Source organism: Lactuca saligna, chromosome 3, assembly GCF_052625555.1.
Source record: "Lactuca saligna cultivar CGN05327 chromosome 3, ASM5262555v1, whole genome shotgun sequence".
Classification (NCBI taxonomy): Eukaryota; Viridiplantae; Streptophyta; class Magnoliopsida; order Asterales; family Asteraceae; genus Lactuca; species Lactuca saligna.
In genome coordinates, this window is record NC_136419.1 from 120367185 (window position 1) to 120391838 (window position 24654).

A 24654-nucleotide genomic window follows, 5' to 3' on the forward strand; every position below is an offset into this window, starting at 1 on the left:
TCATGGAAAGTTGTAAAAAATAATAATTACTTGGCTATAATATGACAATATTTTTAATTGGTGGAGTGATGACCCTCTTGGTAGTTTTAAATAATATATATATATATATATATATATATATATATATATATATATATATATATATATATATATATATATATATATATATATATATATATATATATATTGGATGGGATTGAAAGGAATTTATTTAAGATTTAGGGGTTAAAATAAATGCCTTCTATTCTTGTAGGTGTAATTTTGTCAAGCATCCTGTAGTTTTCCTTTCATCTCTTTTCCCTCTGTCCACATTATCCGGTCCTTCCCTACCCCTCCCCTGCATTTCACGCGAAACGCACGTTTCCCCTATCTCACATAAATTCTCTTCACTATCTCTCTCATCTTGATTTTATTGCTTCGCATCGATAACCCCCCCTGTCGTCTCCTCTTTTTCTTGAAAAAAGTTAAAAGGAAAACACCCTTCTGCTTTTCTTTACTAAACACTCAAAAAAATCTACATTCATATCTAATTATGTATACCCCTTTTCTATTTGATCATGTCCGTATCAAGAAAAGGCTGCATTTTTCATCTTCTTTTACCCTTTAGTTTGTTGATGCTTTAGGGTTCTCGAAGCCTTCTTTTACACTTTTTTTTCTCTGTCATTGGTTTTGCATGACAGTTTTGTTATCTGTCGCACACCCATTTGATCATTTCCGGGCTCATTTCGAGTTTTCAACCTAATTTCTCATCTGGGTATCACTTGTTCTCTCATTTATTGTACGCTTGCTTCTGGTTTTTGATAATGCTTGATAGCGTAACGAATTTCGGACCACATTGGGTCTTTTCCGAGAATTCTATTTGAAGTGTAGAATCTTTGTTGACTTATGGGGTTTTATTAGTCGAATCTTTTAGGGGATTTTCGGAAGAAAAATGCCTGAAAAGATAGGAACTTTGAGTGTGGATAAAATGGAGGAAAGTAAGAAGAAAGAAGATGAGATTGAGATAAGAGGGTGTTGGATTAAGTTCAGATTCTTGGGGAGATGCATTTCCACAAGGTCCAAAGTGGAGAACTCCATTTGTGGGAATAGCATTCCATATGGTATGAAATTTTTAGCAAATTTCTTTATGACCAAATTAATTACTCGATATTTGTTTTGAAATCTACTTCATTTGCTTCTATTATGCTTGTTTTGATTCTAATTCCGCAAGTTCTTGTGATCATATCCAATTTATGCATTTCAAGTTTATCTTGTATTCAATGGTTTCCATTTGTAGAGAATCGTCGTTCTTTAAAGGGGAAATTTCAATAAAAAGCACCATACTTTCACTTCATTTCTAATTCAGTCACTATCATTACTAAAAGCATTCAACTTTCCAAAACCATCGGCTTTTCTAAAGAAAAAGGGAAAATTACTAAAAAAATAAATATATTTTGGACACTTTTGTAATTTATTCACTAATGTTTCATATATTTTTCTAAATCAACAATTTTGAACAATTATATTAGGTTTCGCCTGTATTTTTTGAAATTAACCATCTTGACATGTTACTTATAATTCGGTCAAAATAGTTAATCTAGAAAAATGTTGAAACTTTTATGATTTTATTGAAAAACATAATGGGTAACTAGTTAAGCTGCAAGATTCGGTTTTATGTCATGTCACATTTGTCCGAAACTACCCAAAATATAAATCTTGATAAGTATAGTGATTATAGTACAATGTTGAAGTCTAGTAACCAAATTAGAAATGAAGTGAAAATATGTTATGTTATGTTCTTATTATGTCGACTATGTGTTCAAAGTTTCTTCTATTATTCATATGCTTTTTAGACATCCCATCATCGATTCATGGCATAATTTCGGAACATGAAATCACTCTAGATTCCAATAAAAGAAATTCATATCTTTTTATGGAAATGTTCTAAACCAAAAATATACCTTTTAATTCTTTTCCGCAAAAAAGTTACTTTTCCATAACCCCTATGGCCCACACTCGTCATGTCAGCATCATGTCAGATGTAAATCAGGTACATGTTGGACCATTGTAACGGCCCAATTTCTACAGGGAGCCCAATCCACAATGGAATTAAAACTGTCACACTGCAGCTGCTGAGTTACGAATATACTATTATACATTTATACCACCTCGAATTTATCTATATGACTAATTTTGTCACTTGATTTTGTGTTTTTTACATGAACAAGTTGAAAGTAAATCTACAAACAATAAAATTTTGGATCGACCCGTTGTCCTCCCGACTTTATCTACAACCACTAGCAACACGGAAAGCACTCCATCAACTCCAAATGCAACCGAGGATCTAAAAATTGCATCACAACTTAGAAAATTCAATTTCAATGAACTTAAATCGGCTACAAGGAGTTTTAGACCCGAAAGCCTTCTTGGTGAGGGTGGATTTGGTTGTGTTTTCAAAGGATGGATCAATGAGAATGGGACAACACCTGTGAAGCCCGGGACAGGATTATCCGTTGCGGTCAAGACTCTCAATCATGATGGACTTCAGGGTCACAAAGAATGGCTCGTATGACCTTTTTTTTTTTTTTTTTTAATTTTTAATTTTTTTTTTAAACTATGTTTTTTTTTGTATATTATTTATGGTTGATGGGTTTTATTGATGTTGAAATTGTGGCAGGCGGAAGTTAATTTTCTTGGTGATCTTTTGCATCCGAATTTGGTTAAATTGATCGGTTATTGCATTGAGGATGATCAAAGGTTGCTCGTGTACGAGTTTATGCCTCGTGGAAGCCTTGAAAACCATCTTTTTAGAAGTATGTGATTCTTTTTTCTTATGTTATAGATGATTATTCAAGAAAACGTTTTTTTTTGGGAGGCTATGTGCATGAAATAGCAATTTACTTTCATTTATTTGTTTATTACAGAATCCTATTTACGTTTTTTTTCTTATTGAAATTTTTTATACTTTGAAAAATCTACCTGATTATAGTATTGTACTTTCATTTTTTTTTTCTTATTAGCAATGAAAATTTGCTTTTATTAGTACAATGGTGTAATAGGTAAAAATGAAAGTAGGATGCTATAGTAAACACATCAATGAATGTACGTTGCTCTTTCTTTTGTTTAACCCTTTTTAAGATGTTCATATTACCTTATCAAATTAAGGCCAAATTACACACGAACTACCTTTCTAAGCTTGCTTTCAATGAGGAGAGCATTCATGTCTTTTGTACATGCAAGTCTCTCTCCCACCTTTTTGTGTGCAACTTTTGTCACACTTTTTGGGTTGGACAATAAATTCTTCTTTTTTTGTCCCATTGACATTGGTTCCAGTCCACTGCAGCCAAACAAAGTACAACCTGTTTTGTCCTGAACTATAACAAACGGGCCCTACATCTTATTGTATTTTGACAGGATCATTGCCACTACCTTGGGGGACTAGAATGAAAATTGCTCTAGGTGCAGCAAAGGGTCTTGCTTTTCTTCATGAGGAAGCCGAACGACCCGTTATTTATCGAGATTTTAAGACATCCAATATTTTACTAGATGCGGTTTGTAGCTTTTAACTTTTTTTATTTATTTATTTACGATATTCATCTTTATGATTGATAAATTTTAATTATTTTAAAATTGATTCTTGTTTTAGGACTATAACGCGAAGCTATCTGATTTTGGACTTGCTAAAGATGGTCCCGAAGGAGATAAGACACACGTATCGACTCGTGTGATGGGAACTTATGGTTATGCTGCACCCGAGTATGTGATGACAGGTATATTTATTAAATGATGTTTAAAAAGTATTTAAGAAATGACTATTTTACCCTTTGATGCTGAATAACCAATCAAAATGTGAGCATATGACTGTTTATCTAAATTCAAAGAAATGAGTAAATGACCATGTTGTCCTCTGTCTAAATGTTATGTTAATAACAAATGCCAGGTCACCTAACATCAAAGAGCGACGTATATAGTTTCGGAGTAGTTTTACTCGAAATGATAACGGGGCGAAGATCCATGGACAAAAACCGACCCACCGGAGAACACAACCTTGTAGAATGGGCAAGACCATATCTAGGAGAAAGACGGCGGTTCTACCAATTAATGGATCCACTTCTCGAAGGTCGATTCTCCGTTAGAGGTGCACAAAAAGCCGCTCAATTAGCCGCGCTTTGCTTGAATCGTGACCCGAAAGCTCGACCCTTAATGAGCGATGTTTATGAAGTTTTGAAACCACTCGTGAATCTTAAGGACATGGCATGTTCGTCGCCGTATTTTCAGGCGGTGCATATGGGCGGCAGTCAGGGCGGTGGAAGTGGTGGAGGAGGGTTTAAAGGGCAGGCGATTCGCGGCCTTTCGATTCCGGGCTGCCCGTATGTGTCTCCACATCGCCGTGGTGGTGATCAACTTTGTCGGTCTCCGAAACCGGTCAGATGACCGGATGTAATTGACTAATTGGGGCGAAAAGTGAAAACACTCCCTTTTTCACCCTTTTTGTGGGTTTTAGTAACTTTTTTTGTGACTATTGCGAATTGGGTTTGTTTTATGTTTATAAAGGGAACTGCTTTTTGCAACTTTGCTTCTTTGTTGGTTAACTTTTGTTCTAAAGAATGTACTGTTCAAATTAATATTTACGATTTTATATTATAAAAGATAAAATTATGTAGTTGGTCTATGAGGTCTTCGAAAATAGATACAACTATTGAAATTTTTATACAATTGGTCTTTAGGAACCCAGATTCAGAGATCACAATGTAGAAATTAATAACATTACATGAATCAATCTCAAATGATAAAACTGTACAAATAGTCCATGTAGTTAGCTGAAAATTATCATTTTGATTCAAAAAAGTTTGAACTAGCATCAGAGGTCCAAACTTTTCATTTTGTTACGAGTTTGATTCAGTTTGTTTTAAACTTTTTCATAATGATTATTTTGCCCTTATTATTTTTTTCGTTTTTTCAGTTTTTTTCATATTTAAATACTTTTTTTAATAGAAGAAAAACTAAAAAAGAAAATTTGCATTTTCTATTTATTTTTTTAATTTTTATAAAAAAAAATAAAAATGAAATCTCTCTCTCTCTCTCTCTCTCTCTCTCTCTCTCTCTCTCTCTCTCCCTCCTCCGATCTGTCTTGCTCCACCCCAATACTCTCACCACCGCCTATCGCCTTCCTCCAGTCATAGAGTTGTGCCACCGGAAAACCACCAAGGACCACCGGAACATCACCGCTGCCACCACCCATTTACCCTCTTACCATCGCCGATCAACTCACCAACCACAACCCTTTCCTTCCTCCCTCCCTCTGGTCAAACCCTTCGAAACAGGAAGATGAAATCAGCGAAGCTGCAATCTCCACCCACCGCCACCGTCTTTGCCTTCTTGTTTCGCCACTGTTGATGAAAGTCCGACCACCACTTTATACCCCCTCCTCTCGACTGAAAATCACCACCAAACACCACTCCCATTCGATTTCTCCACTGATTTCGACCAGAACCCAACCAAAAACGAGGCCGAAGGAACCTCCGACCACCATAGCAGGTAACCGCTGCTGTGGGACACCGCCGCCAATAGCTGCTGTTTCCGCCGACCCTCTCCAACCAGTCTCGTCACCCCTTGCGACCTGTGTAAGACCGATTCTACACTGTGAGAGGATTGTTTTCCTATTCGATCAATCAAGAGGATCAATTACAGTCGTTTCTTACCTGCAACCGGAATTTTGTCGAAAAATGGCGTTGTCATCTTCCTCAATCTCTTACCAGTCTCGTGCCTCCCTCCTTATGGATTTGTAACACCCATCCAGATCATCATCGGAATCGAAGGGTTTTCTGTGGAAGATGGTCGCCTGAGAATATGACTTGAAGATGGTGTTGTTCGCCTAAACTCCGATAAAGGCGAGAAGATGGTGTGTTCTTGGATCTTGAGGGTTGCAGGCTACAGGTTTTTGGGGTTTTGGAGGTGGAAGCCTCTTCGCCGGAAGCCTCCATCATCGATGGTGGTGGTGGTGGTGAAGGGGATGGATTTTTTGAAAATATGATGAAGCAAATGCTTTTGTGTGTGTATGTGTGTGTGTGTGAGAGAGAGAGAGAGAGAGTATTTTCCCTTTTTTTTTTAAATTTCTATAATAAAAAAAATTGGAAAAGAGAAAATGCAAAGGGCACAATCGTCATTATAAAAAGTTTAAAGCAAACTGGACCAAACTCGCAACAAAATGAAAAATTTGGACCTCTGGTGCTAGTCCAATTTTTTTTTGACCAAAGTGGCAATTTTCAGTTAACCACAAGGACCAATTATGCAGTTTTGTCATCTCAAATAAATAAGATGAACTTTTACTTTCTTTGTCTATGACAATCTAAGTGACAAAGGAGGTTCTCTCTAAAATAAAAATAACTTAAACTATTTAGACTATCAGGTATGGGCAACGCCGTATCCCGATAATCTGATGTGGACACAAAATAACGCTGACATAACGGCCAACACACCGCCCCAACCGTGCGTCATTCAGCATTATGTGATTGCGCGTTAGTGTGTTACGGGAGACAATGGAGTTTGGGTTGCTAGTTTCGATTAAAAATGTCATATTTTAGACCGTTGTTAAATGATTACAAACCAAAAAAATCACATTTCTATATACTATAAATACACATATTTTACTTATTTTTACCTACAAAATGCATCTATTTCTCTCAATTTCAAAACAAAAAAAGGGATCCCATTGATAATTTTCGTCCATTCAACGATGATAACGACGCCGACTGTAACATCCAAAAAAATACGGTCCAAAAACTTCGTTTTTAAATCATTAATAAAACCATAAAAATCATAAACCATGTATTTCAAAAATATCATAACAACTGTCAGTGTATCAAAATTACATATCAAACATCAGAGTGAAATATCCCAGGCTAAAAAAATGTGTTGTGTGTCATGCAGTCATCCCAAGCTCTTCCCCTTGCTAATGGAAGTACCTGAAACCAAAACTGAAGACCGTAAGCACAAAGCTTAGTGAGCTTCCCAAACTACCACATACATACACATAACATATAACATAAACTCTGGGACTTCGCCCAGCTGCATCGGGACGAACCCGATATCGGCTTACCGACATCGGGCTCATGCCCGACATCAGTTACCCCGGTATCAGACCATGTCTGGCATCAGGCCTCGCCCGACATCGGGCTTGACCCTACATAAATACAACATATCATATAACATAGGCACATAACATTACCATATAAACATTCATCGGACTTGCCCCGACATCAGACCGAAGCCCGGAACACATGACACATAACATATAAGCTAACATGCATTAGGCTTGCCCCGGCATCAGACCGAACCCTGGAACACATAACACATAACACATAACATCTAAGCTAGCATACATCAGGCTTGCCCCGGCATTGGACCGAAGCCCAGAACACATAACAGAACATGCAAGAATCACAAAGACGTCAAGCATACATAAATGCTTCTCGGGATGGCCTCGACATCGGACCGAAGTTCGGAAACATATAATCTACTTCGGACTAACCCCAACATCGGACCAAAGTCCGGTATACGCTAACATACATAAACGGGCCGTCATTGGTGCCTTTGACTAGTTCCTACTGGAGGAAAACTCACCTCTCAAGCTGTCTGCTAAAATCTCGTGTGAGGAATCTCTGATGGCTGCTCCAACGACTCCCCGACTATCATCAACAAAAAACACTTAGTAAAAATCTGATAATCTTTCATAGGGTAAAATGACCATTTTACCCCTGGTCATAGTCAATATTCTGATTGACTCAACTTGCCGAGTTGGTCTATCAACTTGTCGATTTCTGCTACTCAAGAACCCTAAAATCATGATCTCACCAAGTTATTCCCCTGACTCGTCGAGTTCTTTGTCCACTCATAGTCGCAATTAAGCAAGTCAAACCATTAAGTCATCCTCAGACTCGTTGAGTTATGCTTACTCAGAATCGGGACAACCCGTCTCAACTCGTCGAGTCCTTCCTTGGACTCTTCGAGTTCTTCAACCTCCAAGTCCCAAACTATGTCCAGCTCGCTGAGTCATCTCCTAGACTCAACGATTTTACTGATTTAACAGAAAGAGTTGGGGAACCGCGACTCGACTCACCGAGTCGCATGAACGACTCGTCGAGCCCCCCAAGATCCTAATCCATTTAATCAATTCTAGTTGGGTTCATAGCCTCCAAAACATAGATATGGACCCGTAAGGTCCTTATGTCACGTAAAGTTTCCAACTTTACGAACATACATGGGGTTTTTGGCTCAAAAGGTAAAAAAAAGGTGGCTCATAAGATGCATGGGACTCCCATGGCCATAAAGTTGGCACCTTTATGCCATGGAGTCCTTCAAGAACCTAGATCTGTAGTAGATACACTAACTTATGCTAGCACTCATGAATGGTTCCAATATGAACTCCAAAATGCCCTAACTATCGCATAAGAAGATCTAGAAAACAAATGGCCAAGGCTTGGGCTTGATTACAAGAAAGTGAAGGAAATGTGATGTTGCTTTTGGATCTACAACCGTCTCTTGAAGTCCTCTAGCTTCTTCTCTTTCTCACAAGCTTCAAATCACACCAATTCACTCAAAAACTAGTTCACACACTCACATAAAGCTTAAGCTCACTGATTAGGGTTTTCTGGACTATGGGAGACGATAAGGGAGGCCACAAAGGGGTTTCATGTTCTTTAAATAGGGTGCCAAACCCTTAAAATTAGGGTTTCATTCTGGCAGTCCTACTCATCGAGTCGGGGCTTCCCAACTCGTCGAGTAGACTTCAAACCCTGCATCCCTCTCTATTTCTACTCGACAAGTTTGGGGCTACTAACTCGTCGAGATGACTTGTGAAAATGATTAAATAAATATTTAAATATGTACCAGGGATCTTGGCGTTAAATTCTCCCCCACTTGTCTTAGACTTCGTCCTCAAAATTTGATGTCTCGAATAACTTTGGGTAATGCTCCCTCATTTCCTCCTTGGGCTCCCAAGTCCACTCAGAGCCCTTGCGGTGCTGCCACTGCACCTTTACTAGCTCAACCCTCTTGTTCCTTAGCTCCTTAGTTTTCTTGTCAAGAATAGCTTCCAGTCTCTCGATGTAATTCAGGTTGTCATCAACCAAAATATTCTTTAAGGGTACCACTGCTGAGTCATACACTAAGCACTTCTGCAACTGAGAAACATGGAAGGTACCGTGGATCTGGCTGAGGTCTGCTAGAAGATCTAACTGGTAAGCAATCCAACCCACCCAGACCACAACCCTAAACGGACCGATGAACCTGGGACCCATCTTGCCCCTTTTTCTGAACCGGATGACACCTTTTCAAGGTGAAACCTTCAAGAGAACCATACAACCCCCCTGAAACTCCAAGTCAAAATGATGCTTGTCAGCATAGCTCTTCTGCCGAATCTGAGCAGTCTGGAGTCTGCTCCGGACCTGCTGGATCCACTCTGTAGTCTTGAGTACTACCTCAGTACTCCCCATGACTCTCTGATCGACCTCGCACCAACAGATTGGGGTCTTGCACTTCCTCCCATAGAGCATCTCGAAGGGAGGTCGATCTATGCTGGTGTGGTAGCTATTGTTATACAAAATTCCGCTAACGGAAGATACGTATCCCAACTGCCACCGAAATCCAAAACACATGCACGAAGCATGTCCTCGAGAGTCTGAATCATCCTCTCGATCTTTCCGTCCATCTGGGAGTGGAAAGCAGTGCTGAAGTGGAGACGAGTCGTGAAACCTCTTCTAGAATCTGGAAGTAAAATGGACATCTTGATCTCATATTACCGAGACAGGCACTCCATGACGTGCCACTATCTCACGCACGTAAATCTTGGCTAGCTTCTTTGCCGATATGCTCTCCTGGATCAGAATAAAATGGGCACTCTTGGTCAACCGATCACGATGACCCATATCTAATCAACTCCACGTGCGGTCCTGGGAAGCTTAGTGATGAAATCCATAGTAATGTCCTTCCACTTCCACACGAGAATATCTAATGGTTGCATCTTGTCGTGAGGCCTCTGGTGCTCTGCCTTGACCTTGCTGCAGGTCAGGCATCTCTCTAGGAACCAAGCTACATCCCACCTCATGAAAGGACACCAATAATCGGGTCAAAAATCTCTGTACATCTTCGTTGCCCCGGGATGGATGGAGAACCTAGACTTGTGGGCCTCATCCATCAATATATATTGTACTCTGCCCTAGTACTGTAACATCCTGCTTATTAAATAAATAAATAGATAAAATTTATGAATGAATAGTCACCATAAATCTGTATGATTTAGTGGGGTGTTGGTTTTGGGGAGCCGAATGTTATAATTTGGATTATTCGGGGTTAAAATGTAACTTTGGGATTTATTTTGTAAAAAAATTTAGAAGATAGGGGGTGTTTGGTAAGTATTGGACTTATTATGAAAGGATTTTGGAAAGCTAAATTTTGGATTGGGGTTGAAAGGAATTTTAGAAGCTAAGGTAGAAATGGTAAATTGTGGACTTTATTTGAAAAGTTTTTTTTTATAGGGAGGGACCATTCCAACCAATATAGGATGAAGATTGTTAGGGTATCGGTATTTAACTGTTGCATTACCCTAACCCTAGAAGCGGATACAGCCACCACCCCCTTCACCTCCAGTGTCGCCACCGTGCCATTCCGATTAGCAAACAACCACAAACAACCGCAGGACTGTCGCCTTCCTTTTCCTTCTCCAATCGCCATCGTGGAGCACCAGTTGTCACCGTTTTGTGAAACGATCACCACCTTAGCCATCATGACATTCTTTCCCGTTTCTTCGGTGGTGCGCCTCAGCCACATTCGTCCCCGTCTGCCACACCCACACCAATGTGGGGGAGCCCATGACATTCATAGGTAAAGACCATGTAGGGTAGCCTATGACAATTGCATATAAGACCATGTGGGGGAGCCCATGGCATTCCTAGGTAAAGACAATGTGGGGTAGCCCATGGCACGATGATATAAGACCCTAGGGGAGCCCACAACATCCTTATATGTTTATATGCATTGTTTATGTGATATGTAGTATACTAGTTGTTTGTGAGGTATGCGTTGTACTAGTTGTTTATGTGATGTGTGATATGCTAGTTGTCTTTGTGATACTTTCATGGAAGACCCCGGGAGGAGCCCATGATAGTTGGATATAAGACCATGTGGGGTAGCCCATGACATTCCTTTGTAAAGACCATGTGGGGTATCCCATGGCACGAAGGTCTAAGACCCTGGGGGAAGCCCACGACATCCTTACAGGTTTATGTATGCATGGCTTATATGGTTGATATTGGTTTATGTAAATGTTATAGCTAGTATGGATTATGTGGTTATGTGGATTGTGTGGGGTATGCTCTTGGGAACTCACTAAGTTTCGTGCTTACAGTATTGTTTATGGTTTTAGGTATCATCGTTCTGGAAAGGAAGGGCTCAACTTGATTGTAGTGCACACACCCATGTTTTCCGCAATATATGATTTTGGGATGAACTCTGTTGAATGTTTTTAATTAATTATGTTTTTGGAATGTTTGGATTTAAAGATATATGCGATTTAACTATATTAAAAATTTTACCCTTGATTTTTTGGGTTGTTACAAGTACGACACCCAGACCCTATCATGCAGGGTCAACAATCCACGACTGTCGTAATCGAAGGAGGCCACCTGGCCTATGATCTGCTCGCACTTATAGTGCTCCTCCTTCAGGCCCTCAACCTGCGCCTCTGTAATCTACTCTAGTAATGGAGTAACCACTGTCATCCTCAGATAGATATCTCGAATCGGAGTCACTACCACCTTGCGGCTCAGGCCATCGTCCACCACGTAGGCCTTGCCCGGGTGGTAAAAGATCTCACAGTCATAATCCTTCACCACATCTGACCACCGAAGTTGCCTCATGCTCAGATTCGATTGATCCATAAGGTACCTCAAACTCTTATGGTCTGTGTAAATGGTACAACGAACCCCATAGAGGTAGTACCGCTAAATATTGAGGGAGAAAACCACAGCCCCCAGCTCTAAATCATGCATCAGATAGTTCACCTCGTGAGGCTTCAGCTGCCTCGAAGCGTAAGCAATCACGTGACTCCGTTGCATCAATATCGCACCCATGCCCATGATCGAAGCGTCAAAGTAAACCACCAAAATCATCGACACCCTATGGCAGGGTGAGAATCAGTGCCTCGCACAACCACTGCCTGAGCGTCTCGAAGGCTACCTGCTGCTCAGGCCCCCAGCGAAAAGCCACCGACTTCTTGGCCAGTTGGATCAAAGGAACTGCAATATTGGAGAAGTACTGAATAAATCTTCGGTAATAACCCGCTAGACCCAGGAAACTCTGAATCTCAGTTGGAGACCTCGGAATCTCCCACTGCAACATGGCCTCTATCTTAGCCGGGTCGACCAGGATACCCTTCTGGTTGACAAGGTACCCAAGAAATTGCACCTCGCACAACCAGAACCCACATTTGGAAAACTTTGCAAAAAGTCCCTCCCTCCTTAGTGTCTCCAGCACCTCCCTCAGGTGCACCTCGTGCTGGTCCTAAGTCTTGGAATAGACCTAGATATCATCGATGAAGACTATCAGAGACCGATCCAACAATTGTCTGCAAACGTGGTTCATGAGATCCATGAACACGGTTGACGCATAGGTGAGCCCAAACGGCATCACCATGAACTCATAATGACCATAGCGAGTCTGAAAAGCCATCTTCTACACATCATCGTCCCTGACTCACATCTGGTGATATCTTGACCGTAGATCAATCTTGGAGAACCAAGCTTCTCCTTAGAGCTAGTTAAACAAATCATCTATCCTCGGGAGTGGGTAACGGTTCTTCACCGTTACCTTTTTTAGCTCCCAATAGTCTATACACAAGCAATGTGACCCGTCCTTCTTCCTCACAAATAGAATCGGGGCTCCCTATTGCGAAATACTCAGCCTGATAAATCCCTTGTCTAGCAACTCTTTCAGCTGTGTAGACAACTCCTGCATCTTGGTAGGAGCCAACCAGTATGGTGACTTGGCTATCGGAGATGCACTAGGAAGTAGGTCAATCCTGAACTCTACCTATCTCTCTGAAGGTATCCTAGGCAGATCCTATGGGAATACATTCGTGTACTCTTACACGACCGGTACATCATCCCATGTCTCCTTACCCTTATCACAGGTATCCATGACATAGGTGACATAGCCTGCGCAACCCTGCTGAAGATAGTGCCTCATTCTAACTTCCGAACAAAGAGTCGGTCCACTCTACGGCCTCTCACCCTGAATCACTAACCCTTCCCCACTAGGAGTCCGAACCCTCACCTGCTGCTGTTTGCAGTCGACCATTGCTTCATTTGGACTTAACTAACTATACCCACGATCACCTTATTCCCTCATAGAGGAATAGGAACCAAGTCTACTGAGAACTACTCATGAAACAATAGTAGCGTACATCCCTGATGAACCCTCGCAACCCTGACAGTCCTGTCATATACTATCTCGATGTCCAAGGGACAGTCCAGCTCTCCCAGAGCTCTACTAAACCGCCTGCTAAGAGCGAGCGACACAAACGATCGGGTAGCCCCCGAATCAAACAATACCAGAGTAAAAATACCATTCATGAGGAACGATCCTAAATGAAACACATAAACATAAGTAAAAATCAATACGCATAAATAGATAAGGAGAAGATACATACCCTTCACCACGTTAGGAGCTGCTCGTGCCTCCTCTGTAGTAAGCTAAAAATCCCTGCTCCGCACCGTAGGCACCTCAGCCCGGACCTGACGGCCATCTGTTATCCTTAATGTGGCAGGAGAAGGTGTTGCCACCTTCCCTGCTGTTGCTAAACTCGGGCATTGGGACCGCTTTTGTCCCCTTTGATTGCACTGAAATCAAATCAGATCTAATGCTATCGTGATGGTAGAGGTGGTTGTGCAATCTCGACTCACATGACTGGTTCAGCCGCACTTGTAGCAGCCCAAACTCCCCGCCTTGCATGTTCCCTCATGCATCTTGCCGCATTTTCCATAATGGTCATGGCTCTGCTGACTCTGAGATTTATGATCTGATACCTTGGTCTTCTTGCCTGAACTCCCTGAATGAACCCCCTCAGGTTTCGTCTTCCTCTCCATCTCTAAATCCAACTCTCTCTCTCTCTCTCTCTATCTCTCTCTCTCTCTCTCTCTCTCTCTCTTTCTCTCTCCCTCTCTCTCTCTCTCTCTCTCTCTCTCTCCCTCTCTCTCTTTCTCGCCCTAGCAATCATGTCCTCCAGTGTCTTGCAGCTGGAACGGCTCACAAACTGGCGGATATCACTCCACAACATCTCATGATATCTAACATTTTTCATTCCCTCATCCACCACATACTACAGAACGAGAAAGGCCATCTCCCTGAACATCGCAGTGATCTCGGAAACCGTCTCAATCGTCTGCTGGAAATCCTGGAACTCCCTAGTAAGCCGTGAGACCTCTATCACATGTACGTTTGCCCTCATCCTGGCCATAAAGTCACTCCAAGTGATAGCATCAAGAGAGGCATCATCACAAATGGCATGTCCGACCTCCTCCCACCAGTCACGTGCCTTGTCCTACAGAAAACAAGATGCAAGTTGAACCTTCTCCCCCTTGGGACATCTGCTGATGCGGAATGCGTTGGTGGCATCCGCCAACCACCTGGTGCTCGCAATGGGGTCTTGAGCCCCATGGTAGTCAGGAGATCCACAAGCTCTGAACTCCCTGAACTTTAGTGTGAGCGGCCCCATCATGGTCGACAACACGGTGCGAAAAGCACTCAAAAACTCATCCAAAATCTCTAAAATACCCTCCTTGATCGTGCCGAAGATCACATGAGTCTGCTCCAGAATACTGCACGTGATCACAAAGGAGATAGACTCCCTATTCTGGTCGTCTAGCTGCCCGACTCCTTAGCCCGAGTCTGATCCCTCACCGGTGCCTTAGCTACCAACTGGTCTAGTGTGTAAAACCACCATTCTGAAAACACATCATACGAAACATCAGAATACTAATCATATCTCAAGGGATCATACATATACTACAAGTCCCTTGGATTAATCTTAGCTTTCCTTGAATCAAGTACGGTTCCTCTGCTTTCAATATTACGGGCCCATACTACCTTTCGCATCTATCCGTACTTTCCTCAAGAACTCCCTTGACTTCACCAATTCCCTTCTACTACTTTGCTTCACGCGCTACTCTCATCCCAGGCTTGCCTTAAGGTAATCAACATCCCACTCGCCACCATCAGCTACAGAAGAAGTCCCTGCTATCTTACCCTAACTAGCTTACGAATACTATTACATATCACTAAGACTAGATAATTCTTCGAATAAGAGATTCAGTCTACAACGGTTGGACTCAAACAAGAGCTACGAAATAGAGTTAGGCCTAACCTTCTAAAATTATTTAGTCCTCGCAATATGTAACTTAACATATTCGTTTACAAGTTAGTAAAAGATAACTAGAACTCCTAAAACCACAAAGCAAGTAGCATTCGAGCATTGAGTATACATAATCAATCATATACTAATCAGGCCATCATACTGATAATCTGTACTAGCATGCGTTTCAAAAAGCTTATACACATATAACAAACACATAAGGCATCCTTCCTAGATCCTTATCCCTAATCTAGGATGTAGTTCTCATAAGAATATCTTAGCATAAACTTGTATGGGTAATTTGGGAGTACTTACTTGAGCTCGGCTGATTGCATGCACCACACCCTTTTATCTTTTCAAAGTTATTTTATCTTTTCAAAATTCTTTACTTTTTCTCAAAGTTCTTTTATAAAATGATTTTCTTTTGAAAACTTTCATACCAAGTCCTCAGTTTGAGTTCAGACACACCCGAGAGTGTGTCTGATTCCCTCAAACCAAACCAAGGCCATGATACCAACTTGTAACATTCCAAAAATATTGTCCAAAAATTTTGATTTTAAATAAAACCATAAATAACATTATCATATAAAAATCATAAACCATGTATCTCAAAAATATCATAACAACTGTTAATGTATCAAAACCACATATCAAATATCAGAGTGAAATATCCCAGGCTAAAAAGCTTTGGTGTGTATCATGCAATCATCCCGAGCTCTTCCACTTGCTAATGGAAGTACATGAAACCAAAATTGAAAGTTGTAAGAACGAAGCTTAGTGATCTCCCCAAACAACCACATACATACACATAACATATAACATAAACTCTGGGACACCGACCAGCTGCATCGGGACAAACCCGATATCGGCTTACCCGACATCAGACCGGGTCTGGCATTGGGCCTCGACCGACATCGGGCTTGCCCCGACATACATACAACATATCATATAACATAGGCAGGTAACATAAGCATATAAACATTCTCCAGGCTTGCCCCAACATCAAACCGAAGCCTAGAACACATGACACATAACATATAAGCTAACATGCATCGGGCTTGCCCAGGCATCAGACCGAAGCCTGAAACAAATAACACATAACATATAAGCTAACGTATATCAGGCTTTCCCCGACATCGGACTGAAGCCTGGAACAAATAACACATAACATGCAAGAATCACAAAGACGTCAAGCATACATAAATGCTTTTCGGGATCACCCCGACATCGGACCGAAGTCCGGAAATAGATAATCTACTTTGGGCTAACCTCGGCATCGGAACAATGTCCGGTATACGCTAACATACATAAACGGGTCGGCATTGGTGCCTTCTACCCGTTCCTACTGGAGGAAAACTCACCTTCAACGCAAAACTCTTAGTCAAAATCTGATAATCTTTGACAGGGTAAAATGACCATTTTATCCCTCGTTATAGTCAACACTCGAATTGAATCAACTCGCTGAGTTCTGCTAATAAAGAACCCTAAAATCACGATCCAACTCGCTGAGTTCTCTATCCACTCATAGTCGCATTTAAGCGAGTCAACTCGTCGAGTTATTCTTACTTAGAATCAGGACAACCCGTCTCAATTCATTAAGTCTTTCCTTGGACTCGTCGAATTCTTCAACCTCCAAGTCCAAAACTATGTCCATCTCGCTGATTCATCTCATAGACTCAACGAGTTCACTCATTAATAGAAAGAGTAGAGGAATCGCAACCCGACTCGTCGAGTCGCATGAATGAATCGTCGAGTCCCCCAATATCTTAATCCATTCAATCGATTCGAGCTAGGTTCATTGCCTCCAAAACATAGATATGGACCCCTAAGGTCCTTATGTCATGTAAAGTTTCCAACTTTACGAGCATACATGAGGTTTTTGGCTCAAAAGGTAAAAAAAAAGGTGGCTCATAAGGTGTATGGGACTCCTACGGCCATAAAGTTGGCACCTTTATTCCATGGAGTCCTCGAAGGACCTAGATCTGCAATAGATACACCAACTCATGCTTGAACTCATGAATGGTTCCAATATGCACTCCAAAATGCCCTAACTATCCCATAAGAAGATATATAAAACAAATGGCTAAGGTTTAGGCTTGATTAACAGAAAGTAAAGGAAATGTGATGTAGCTTCTGGATCTACAACCTTCTCTTGAAGTCCTCTAGCTTCTTCTCCTTCTCACGGGCTTCAAATCAAACCAATTCACTCAAAAATGGTTCACACACACACACACACAAAGCTCAAGCTCACTGATTAGGGTTTTCTGGACAATGAGAGACGATAAGGGAGGCCACAAAGGGGTGTCATGTTCTTTAAATAGGGTTCAAAACCCTTAAAATTAGGGTTTGATTCTGGCAGTCTTACTCGTCGAGTCAGGGCTTCCCAACTCGTCGAGTAGACTTTAAACCCCGCGTCCCTCTCTATCTCTACTCGACGAGTTTGGGCTACCAACTCGTCGAGTTACCTTGTGAAAATGATTAAATAAATATTTAAATACGTACCAGGGATCTAGACGTTTACAACGACGATATCATTGTGAGTACGATGTAGCAATATTTCTATGGACAAGCTACTATATCCAGAGTCAACTTCACTACTCACATGACGTGTGTCGTTAAACAGAGATCGTGAAGAAGGGATAAATATCTAGTCAATGATTATTTTGTGGATAATTGTACCTACCCGCCTAACGATTTCAAAAGAAGATTTTGTTTGTGAAAAATATGTTTCAACGGATAGCCAATGCATTGGAAAGCAGGTATCGTAAATACAGTTTTTTAATAATCGCTTTGAGATAAAATAAATACACTTAAATGTATGTGTTTTTATATAGTTTTTAGATAATCATTTTTTTATCAATTAAATATATGTTTATGTATGAATTTTTTCAAATGAGTTGTGATACGAGAGGTAGGCGAGGTTTCATAGATTGGAGAAATGTGTTGCTGCAATCAAGCTTATGGCTATGGGGGAGTCGCCTGATTCTGTTGATAACTATATGAGAATGTCGGAGTGAACTGCACGAGAAAGTTTGTATAGATTGGCAACAGGTGTTGTTGAAACCCTTAGTGAAAAATACTTGTGCAAACCTTCATTAAAGGATATGCAACAACTATATGTGACGCATGAACAATGACATGGTTTTCTGGTCATGCTTGGAAGCGTTGATTGCACAAAGTGGATATGGAGAAATTTTCATGTGGTGTGGAAAGGCCAACACGCATGTGGACATCATGGAGCACCTTCGTTGGCATTAGAGATTGTTGCTTCAGAATACTTATGGATTTGGCATGCTTTTTTCGGGGTTATGGGTTCCAATAACGACGTAAACGTTCTTGATCATTCAACAATATTTGAGGACCTTTTGTCAGGAAAAGCATTGGATGCTCCTTTCACAATGAATGACTATGAGTATAAGTTTGGGTATTAACTTACGGATGGAATATATCCACCATATTCCACTTTTGTGAGGGCGTTTTGACACCCGATAGAACCATGAGAAAATATTTCAAGAGAATACAAAAAGGAGCAAATTAAGACGTGGAACGTGCTTTCGGAGTTCTGAAATCAAAATGGCGCATAGTCGAATATACAACATGACCATCTCACTTGGACACTCTATGAGATATTATATATGCATGTATCATAATGCATAACATCGTGATTGAAGATAAAGGAAAAATATCACGGTGTATTCGGCTACAGGAGCTAGACACATAGAATTTCAACTAGGGACACCGGATTACTTACATAAAGTCATTAATATTCATGACCAACGAAAACAAAATCAACTTCAAGAAGACTTAGCAGATCAAATATATGATGGTACCGAAGATGAATAATTTAGGGGAAAAATGTAATATAGCATTTATAAAAAATTTATTTTTAGTTTTTAAATGTTATTTTTAATTTATAGTTTAATTAAATTAGATGTGTTATTAATTTATATGTTTTTATAAATATTAAGACATCAATAAACATACAAAAAAAAATAATAATAGAAAAATAGTAATTAAAAAAACTCAAAAAAAAATTAAAAACTAAATAGAAAATATGGAGTGTTATCACATGTTAATTCGTGTTGCCCATTTACATAATTTATGTTATAACACCAATGTATGAGTAGGATGATGATCTGACACCTTTTGGGTATGATAACATGTAATAACATGTTGCCCATACCTAATAGTCTTATAGTGCTAGGATTTAAAATCTGAAAAACCCAACAACTATTAGGTCAAAATAAAATGTTCATATATCAAACATTTTAATATCTAAAAATCCAACCCCCCCCCCCCCTTAAATGTTAAGACTGATGAACAAAAATGAAAAATAAACATTTTGATGATTTCAAACACCATTCTCCCTTAGACGTTTGCACTTGGTCTTCAAAGAAATTTGTCTAAGGAGAACACAAAATCTTCATAAACCTAAAATCCACTAGGTAATGGTTGATGTATATCATGTAAAACAAAGGACCATTAGATAAAAGCAAGATCTTTAGTGTAAAAATTGTCAGATAAAAGGCTCTTAACGAAATATTTTAAATCATACATGGGAAATTGAGAGTTTCCTACAAACTAATGAATCATTGGAAACCTTGGGTTTCCCCTAAACATGTGGTTCCCTCAAATGGGTGGATTAAAACCACAAAATGGACCATGAATAGAAATCATAAGGTGAGTGTTATTCGGATACATGAATGAGTTGGTAGGAGTAGGTCGCATCATTCTAGATAGATCATGATACTTCTTAGGTCTGGAGTTATTTTCTTTCTGATTTCCACTTTGGTGAGGAAATCTAGTGTTTGAAAAATCATGATTTTAAGGAGACGTTATTTGAGCCTTTGAGGTCTTTGGAGGACTGGTGTGAGTAGTATTCCCATGAGTTGGCTTTTTCTTGGGTATTTTCTTGTTCTTTTTCTCATCCTCAACATTTGTAGACCAAACCACTTTTGGTTTTGTAGAATGGACTGTGGTTGGATCTTGTTCTTTAGGAACATTAGTTTTCTCTTTTCCCTTTTCTTTAGAGACGGTGCTTAGCTTTAAAACAACGTTTGTTATTTGGGACAATATGAAGTGATTTTTATGGGAACGAAAGGTCTCTTAAGGATTTGAACAACAATTTTCTCATCATTTTTAGTCTTCAAAATTTCATCTTGTTAACTTGAATTGAAAATTTCCTAATTTTTTGCTTTTTGGAATATTTATGTTCTAAATCCTTTATTCCAAAGACAATGTAACATCCTTAAATAAGGTACATTTTGGTACCTTGAATCTTTCCTTAATATGCCATAAATATTCCTATGTGTGAAAAATTAGTAAATCAGTACGCGGGGAATATGCATGAGTACGAGCATCGTACTCATGCACCATACAAGGTCACAAAGGCCACCTAGTATGCTGAGCGTACTAGGCTTAGATGCAAAACCCTAATATTTCTAATCTCCCTATATAAAGAACATGATGGTCTCATTTGGAACCACCCTTATCAGCCTCCAACTCTCTCTAAACTGTAAATCTTGAGTGTGTGGCTTATGAGTGATTTTGCAAGTTTTAAGTGATTCGTGGATCTTGTAATTGAAGAAGAAAGTTAGAGAAGAAGAAGAAGGTGCCATCCAACTTAGAGATCCATAAACCACCCACCGTTGTGCATCATTTTCAGGTATAAAGCTTATATCTTAGCTATTGTTCTTCAAGATCTCTCTAGTGTACAATTTATGAGCTTAAGTCCCCCAAAGTCGGAACCTTTTCGAATTGGGACTCTTCAGAAAGTTTGAGTTGTCCTTTTATGAATTTTTGGCTTCTAGATCAATAAAAAGGGTTGTTTGATCCTTCCTTTGATCCTATGCATGAGTAAAGCACCTTTTTATGGATGAAATGATGTTTTAGCCTCAGTTAGCCATGCAAAGGCTCAAAGCCCACAAATTTATGGATTATGAGACCTTGAATTACTCAGATCTATAGATAGAGTGTTTGTCTTAATGGATTAAGACCAAAAAGTAAGGAAAATGGGAGTCTGAGGAGTACATTGTGTGTACTCCCAGCTACACGCAATGTAGGCCAAAAATCCCCCATCGCATGCTTAACCAACTGTACACCCAACGTTAGGAGTTGTATGCCCAACATACTCGTTGTGTGTTGGCTTCGGTTGTGCTATGCATGAAAATTATACATAGAACAGGATCTATTAAACTGTCAAATAATAGACTCTACCCTAGGACCACAACCAAACAAGGAACAGGAAATAAGGCCAAAGCTATTATTCTAAGGCTATAAGATCATAACCATGTACAATTTTAAAAGCATTGATATGTGCATGTTTAGCTATATATTTAGTAGAGATTTTCATTATTTGTTAGCTAATTATTTACATATTATGGACAAAAGATACTTAATATTTTTCAAATTATGTTTTTAGTCCAAAAGAGAAGCTCAAAAGAAAAAGGAAGCAGGAGGTACAATCGAAAGCTCTGGAACAGAAGAAAGAAGAAAAATGCTAAATTCTGAAGCTACTCGGCGAGTAGGGACGTCTACTCGATGAGTACACATGAAGGCTAGCAAAGGAATATGTAAAGTTCTTACCATACATAGATTCTTCAAGGGGACTCGACGAGTAGCCCCTGTTTTGAGAAATCTATAAATAAAAGCAACAAACCCGAATTCAGGCTCTCTCTGGAACTTTGGTGGAAATACTTGTCGATCAAGGAGATCTTTGGAACCCTGGAAAATGTTGAAGAACCCTAATCCTTCATTCTAAGAAGATTAAGGCAATTTAGGTTCAATTTTCCATTTTACCTTTGAATAAAACTATGTTAGGTTTGTTTAAATTCGTTTTTAGGTTTTCATATATTGTAATTATGAACTAATTTCATTAGTTTCTGTTTATGGTAGACAAGTTTGCTCCTATGGATTAATTTACTCTTTTGATGAATTGTTATGTGGTGAATTTTGTTAAATTAAGCTTGTTAAAGATCCTTATGCATTAACCATAATTATTTTCTATTAATTGCTAAGTAATAAGCTACATGAAAATCGCTTGATTGCTTATCTCATATAATTTATGTGAACACATTGCTATTTGCCTAGGAATAATGAATATGAAACTAGGATTAACTAGAGAATGGGTAAATTAATGTGTGAGCTTGTATGATACACCATCAACAAGAGGTTAATTGAATCACCAATTTAATTAGCTAATTACAAGTCTTATTTAACTCGAATAATTAAACTAAGGAATTTATTAGTTTAATCACTTGATCACTGCTTAAATGAATTTATTTTCTAAGGATTGGTAATAACGAATGTGAATCTAATCACCATAGTCGGTAACCAATAACAATTAATCTATTACATTATCATAAAAAGTAACCATAGGAGTGAATGAATCGAACCTAAACAGAAACCCTTTTGATCATTGAATTTAGTTGGTTGTTACGTGTTTTTCAGCTATTAGTTGATTAGTTAAGTTTTATCTAAGTTTCTAGTCTTGCAAAACTAGAGAAAACCCTTCATTTTATTATTTGCTTTTTAGATAGTTTTAGTAGTTAGTTTAATTCACCGTTTCCTGTGTTCGATACCTTGCTGGCCTAGTTATACCAGTAATTGACAGCTACACTGCCTTTTGTGTGTTAAATTTATATTTAAAAAGTAGGATTAAAATTAGTTAAGTTCACACATATCAAGTTTTTGGCGTCGTTGTCGGGGAACGGTTTAAAAATTAATACTAATATCTAGTTTTATCGACCCTTTGTGTGAGATTTTTCTTGCACAAAGTTATTTATTAAGTAATTTAGTTATTAGGATAAGTTTTATTAGTTTTCTATTTTTAGAAATTTCGTTCATTTTTTTCTGTTTTTGCCTTGAACTCGCCGAGTGCAGTCGCAGCTACTCGGCGAGTCCATAGCGGATTTCCAGTTTTGTGTTTTATTTCAATTTTTGTTTTTACGTGTGTTTCTTGTTTTGATTTCAGGTTTACATGACCCAAGGATCCTACACACCCCTCCATTTGAAGACCCTGAATCCGTACTTAGGAAAAACAAGGATAAAGTACTTGAAGACAATCACCAGCCAAAGAAATCACCGTTCAAGGACCTCAAATCAGTTTTTTGGAAGAAAAAGGACAAGAAAGAACCTAAGCCTAGCAATCATAAAAGCGAAGGAAGTAAATTAGAAATTTTTGAAGATTATACAAAAGAAGTCGAATTTAAGGACAATTACGAATCCAACTCCGAAGAAGGCAGCGACTCTGAAGGCGAACCCGCTAACACCATGGCAAACATTGATGAAGTTCCCATGAGAGAATGGAAAAAGAGGATACCTGACGATACGGGATCGAGACTTGTGCAACCCATCATTCTCGTTACTGCCACTTTTGAACTAAAGGGCCACATACTTACTCAACTTAAGGAAATCCCATTCTAAGGGAAAGATCATGAAGATGCCTACAAACATTTGGACGAGGTCAACGATGTAGCCAACTACTTTAATGTTCCAAATGTGCCTCACGAAACCATGCTACTTTGTATGCTTCCAGTCACATTCAAGGGTATTGCAAAGGGTTGGCTGAAATCACTCCCTCCAGGATCTATCACTACATGGGCTAAAATGAAGGAAGAATTCATTGATTAATTTTGTCCTCCCTTAAAGATAGCCAAATTGAAGAAAGCAATTGCCAACTTTGAACAACAAGCTAGAGAATTCTTATACGAGGCATGGGAGAGATACAAAGGTTTACTAAGGAATTTCCCACATCATGAGCTTAATAGCCAGCAAGAAGTTTCCATTTCCTATGATGGAGTGAATGTGACCACAAGGCAACTCCTTGATTCACACGGACCTCTCACAAAGAAGCCACCCCCGGTGATCAAAGAACTAATTGAAGAATTCTCTAAGCACTCTAGGGAATACCACAACCCAAGGACTGACTTGACTCGAGGGGCGGTGAACTCTATTACCGATGACATGGCAATGATGATGGCAAAATTGGAAAGCATGGACCGAAGAATGACTAAGATGGACCAATCCATCCATGCTATTAGAGTGGGTGTGAAAACTGTAGAGGGCCCCACCTTACAAAAGATTGTGACCTTGATGAGAATGGGAACCAAAAGGTACAAGTGTACTATTCAAGTGGAGATAGGTATGATGATAACTGGAGAAAACCCAAGAAAGAATGACTACCATATGATGAATATAAAAAGACAAGGGAGGAGAAATACAAGCAAAAAGATAGAGGCTTTTATCAAAAGGAGGAACCAGTACATGAA

The 24654-nt window shown here is 39.4% G+C and overlaps 1 protein-coding gene and 1 non-coding gene across 2 annotated transcripts; one reads left to right on the forward strand and one right to left on the reverse strand.

Annotated features, from left to right (window-relative positions):
• The first annotated feature begins 286 nt into the window (after positions 1 to 286).
• LOC145037179 (serine/threonine-protein kinase PBL34-like) lies at positions 287 to 4642 on the forward strand. Its single transcript, XM_078985771.1, has 6 exons — positions 287 to 1100; positions 2208 to 2545; positions 2657 to 2792; positions 3394 to 3530; positions 3626 to 3749; positions 3920 to 4642. The coding sequence occupies exons 1-6, from the start codon at positions 932 to 934 to the stop codon at positions 4411 to 4413; spliced, it is 1398 nt and encodes a 465-aa protein (XP_078841897.1). The 5' UTR covers positions 287 to 931; the 3' UTR covers positions 4414 to 4642.
• Positions 4643 to 24040: 19398 nt separating this feature from the next.
• On the reverse strand, positions 24041 to 24147 carry LOC145038140 (small nucleolar RNA R71). The gene has a single exon (XR_013679205.1). It is a non-coding gene; the product is annotated as a small nucleolar RNA R71 (small nucleolar RNA).
• Positions 24148 to 24654: the final 507 nt, after the last annotated feature.

Coding starts and splice junctions, on each gene's coding strand:
- LOC145037179 (XM_078985771.1), top strand. CDS start 932: ATGCCTGAAAAGATAGGAACTTTGAGTGTGGATAAAATGGAGGAAAGT. Junction 2,546..2,656: donor AGGGTCACAAAGAATGGCTC/GTATGACCTTTT, acceptor AAATTGTGGCAG/GCGGAAGTTAATTTTCTTGG. Junction 2,793..3,393: donor TGAAAACCATCTTTTTAGAA/GTATGTGATTCT, acceptor GTATTTTGACAG/GATCATTGCCACTACCTTGG.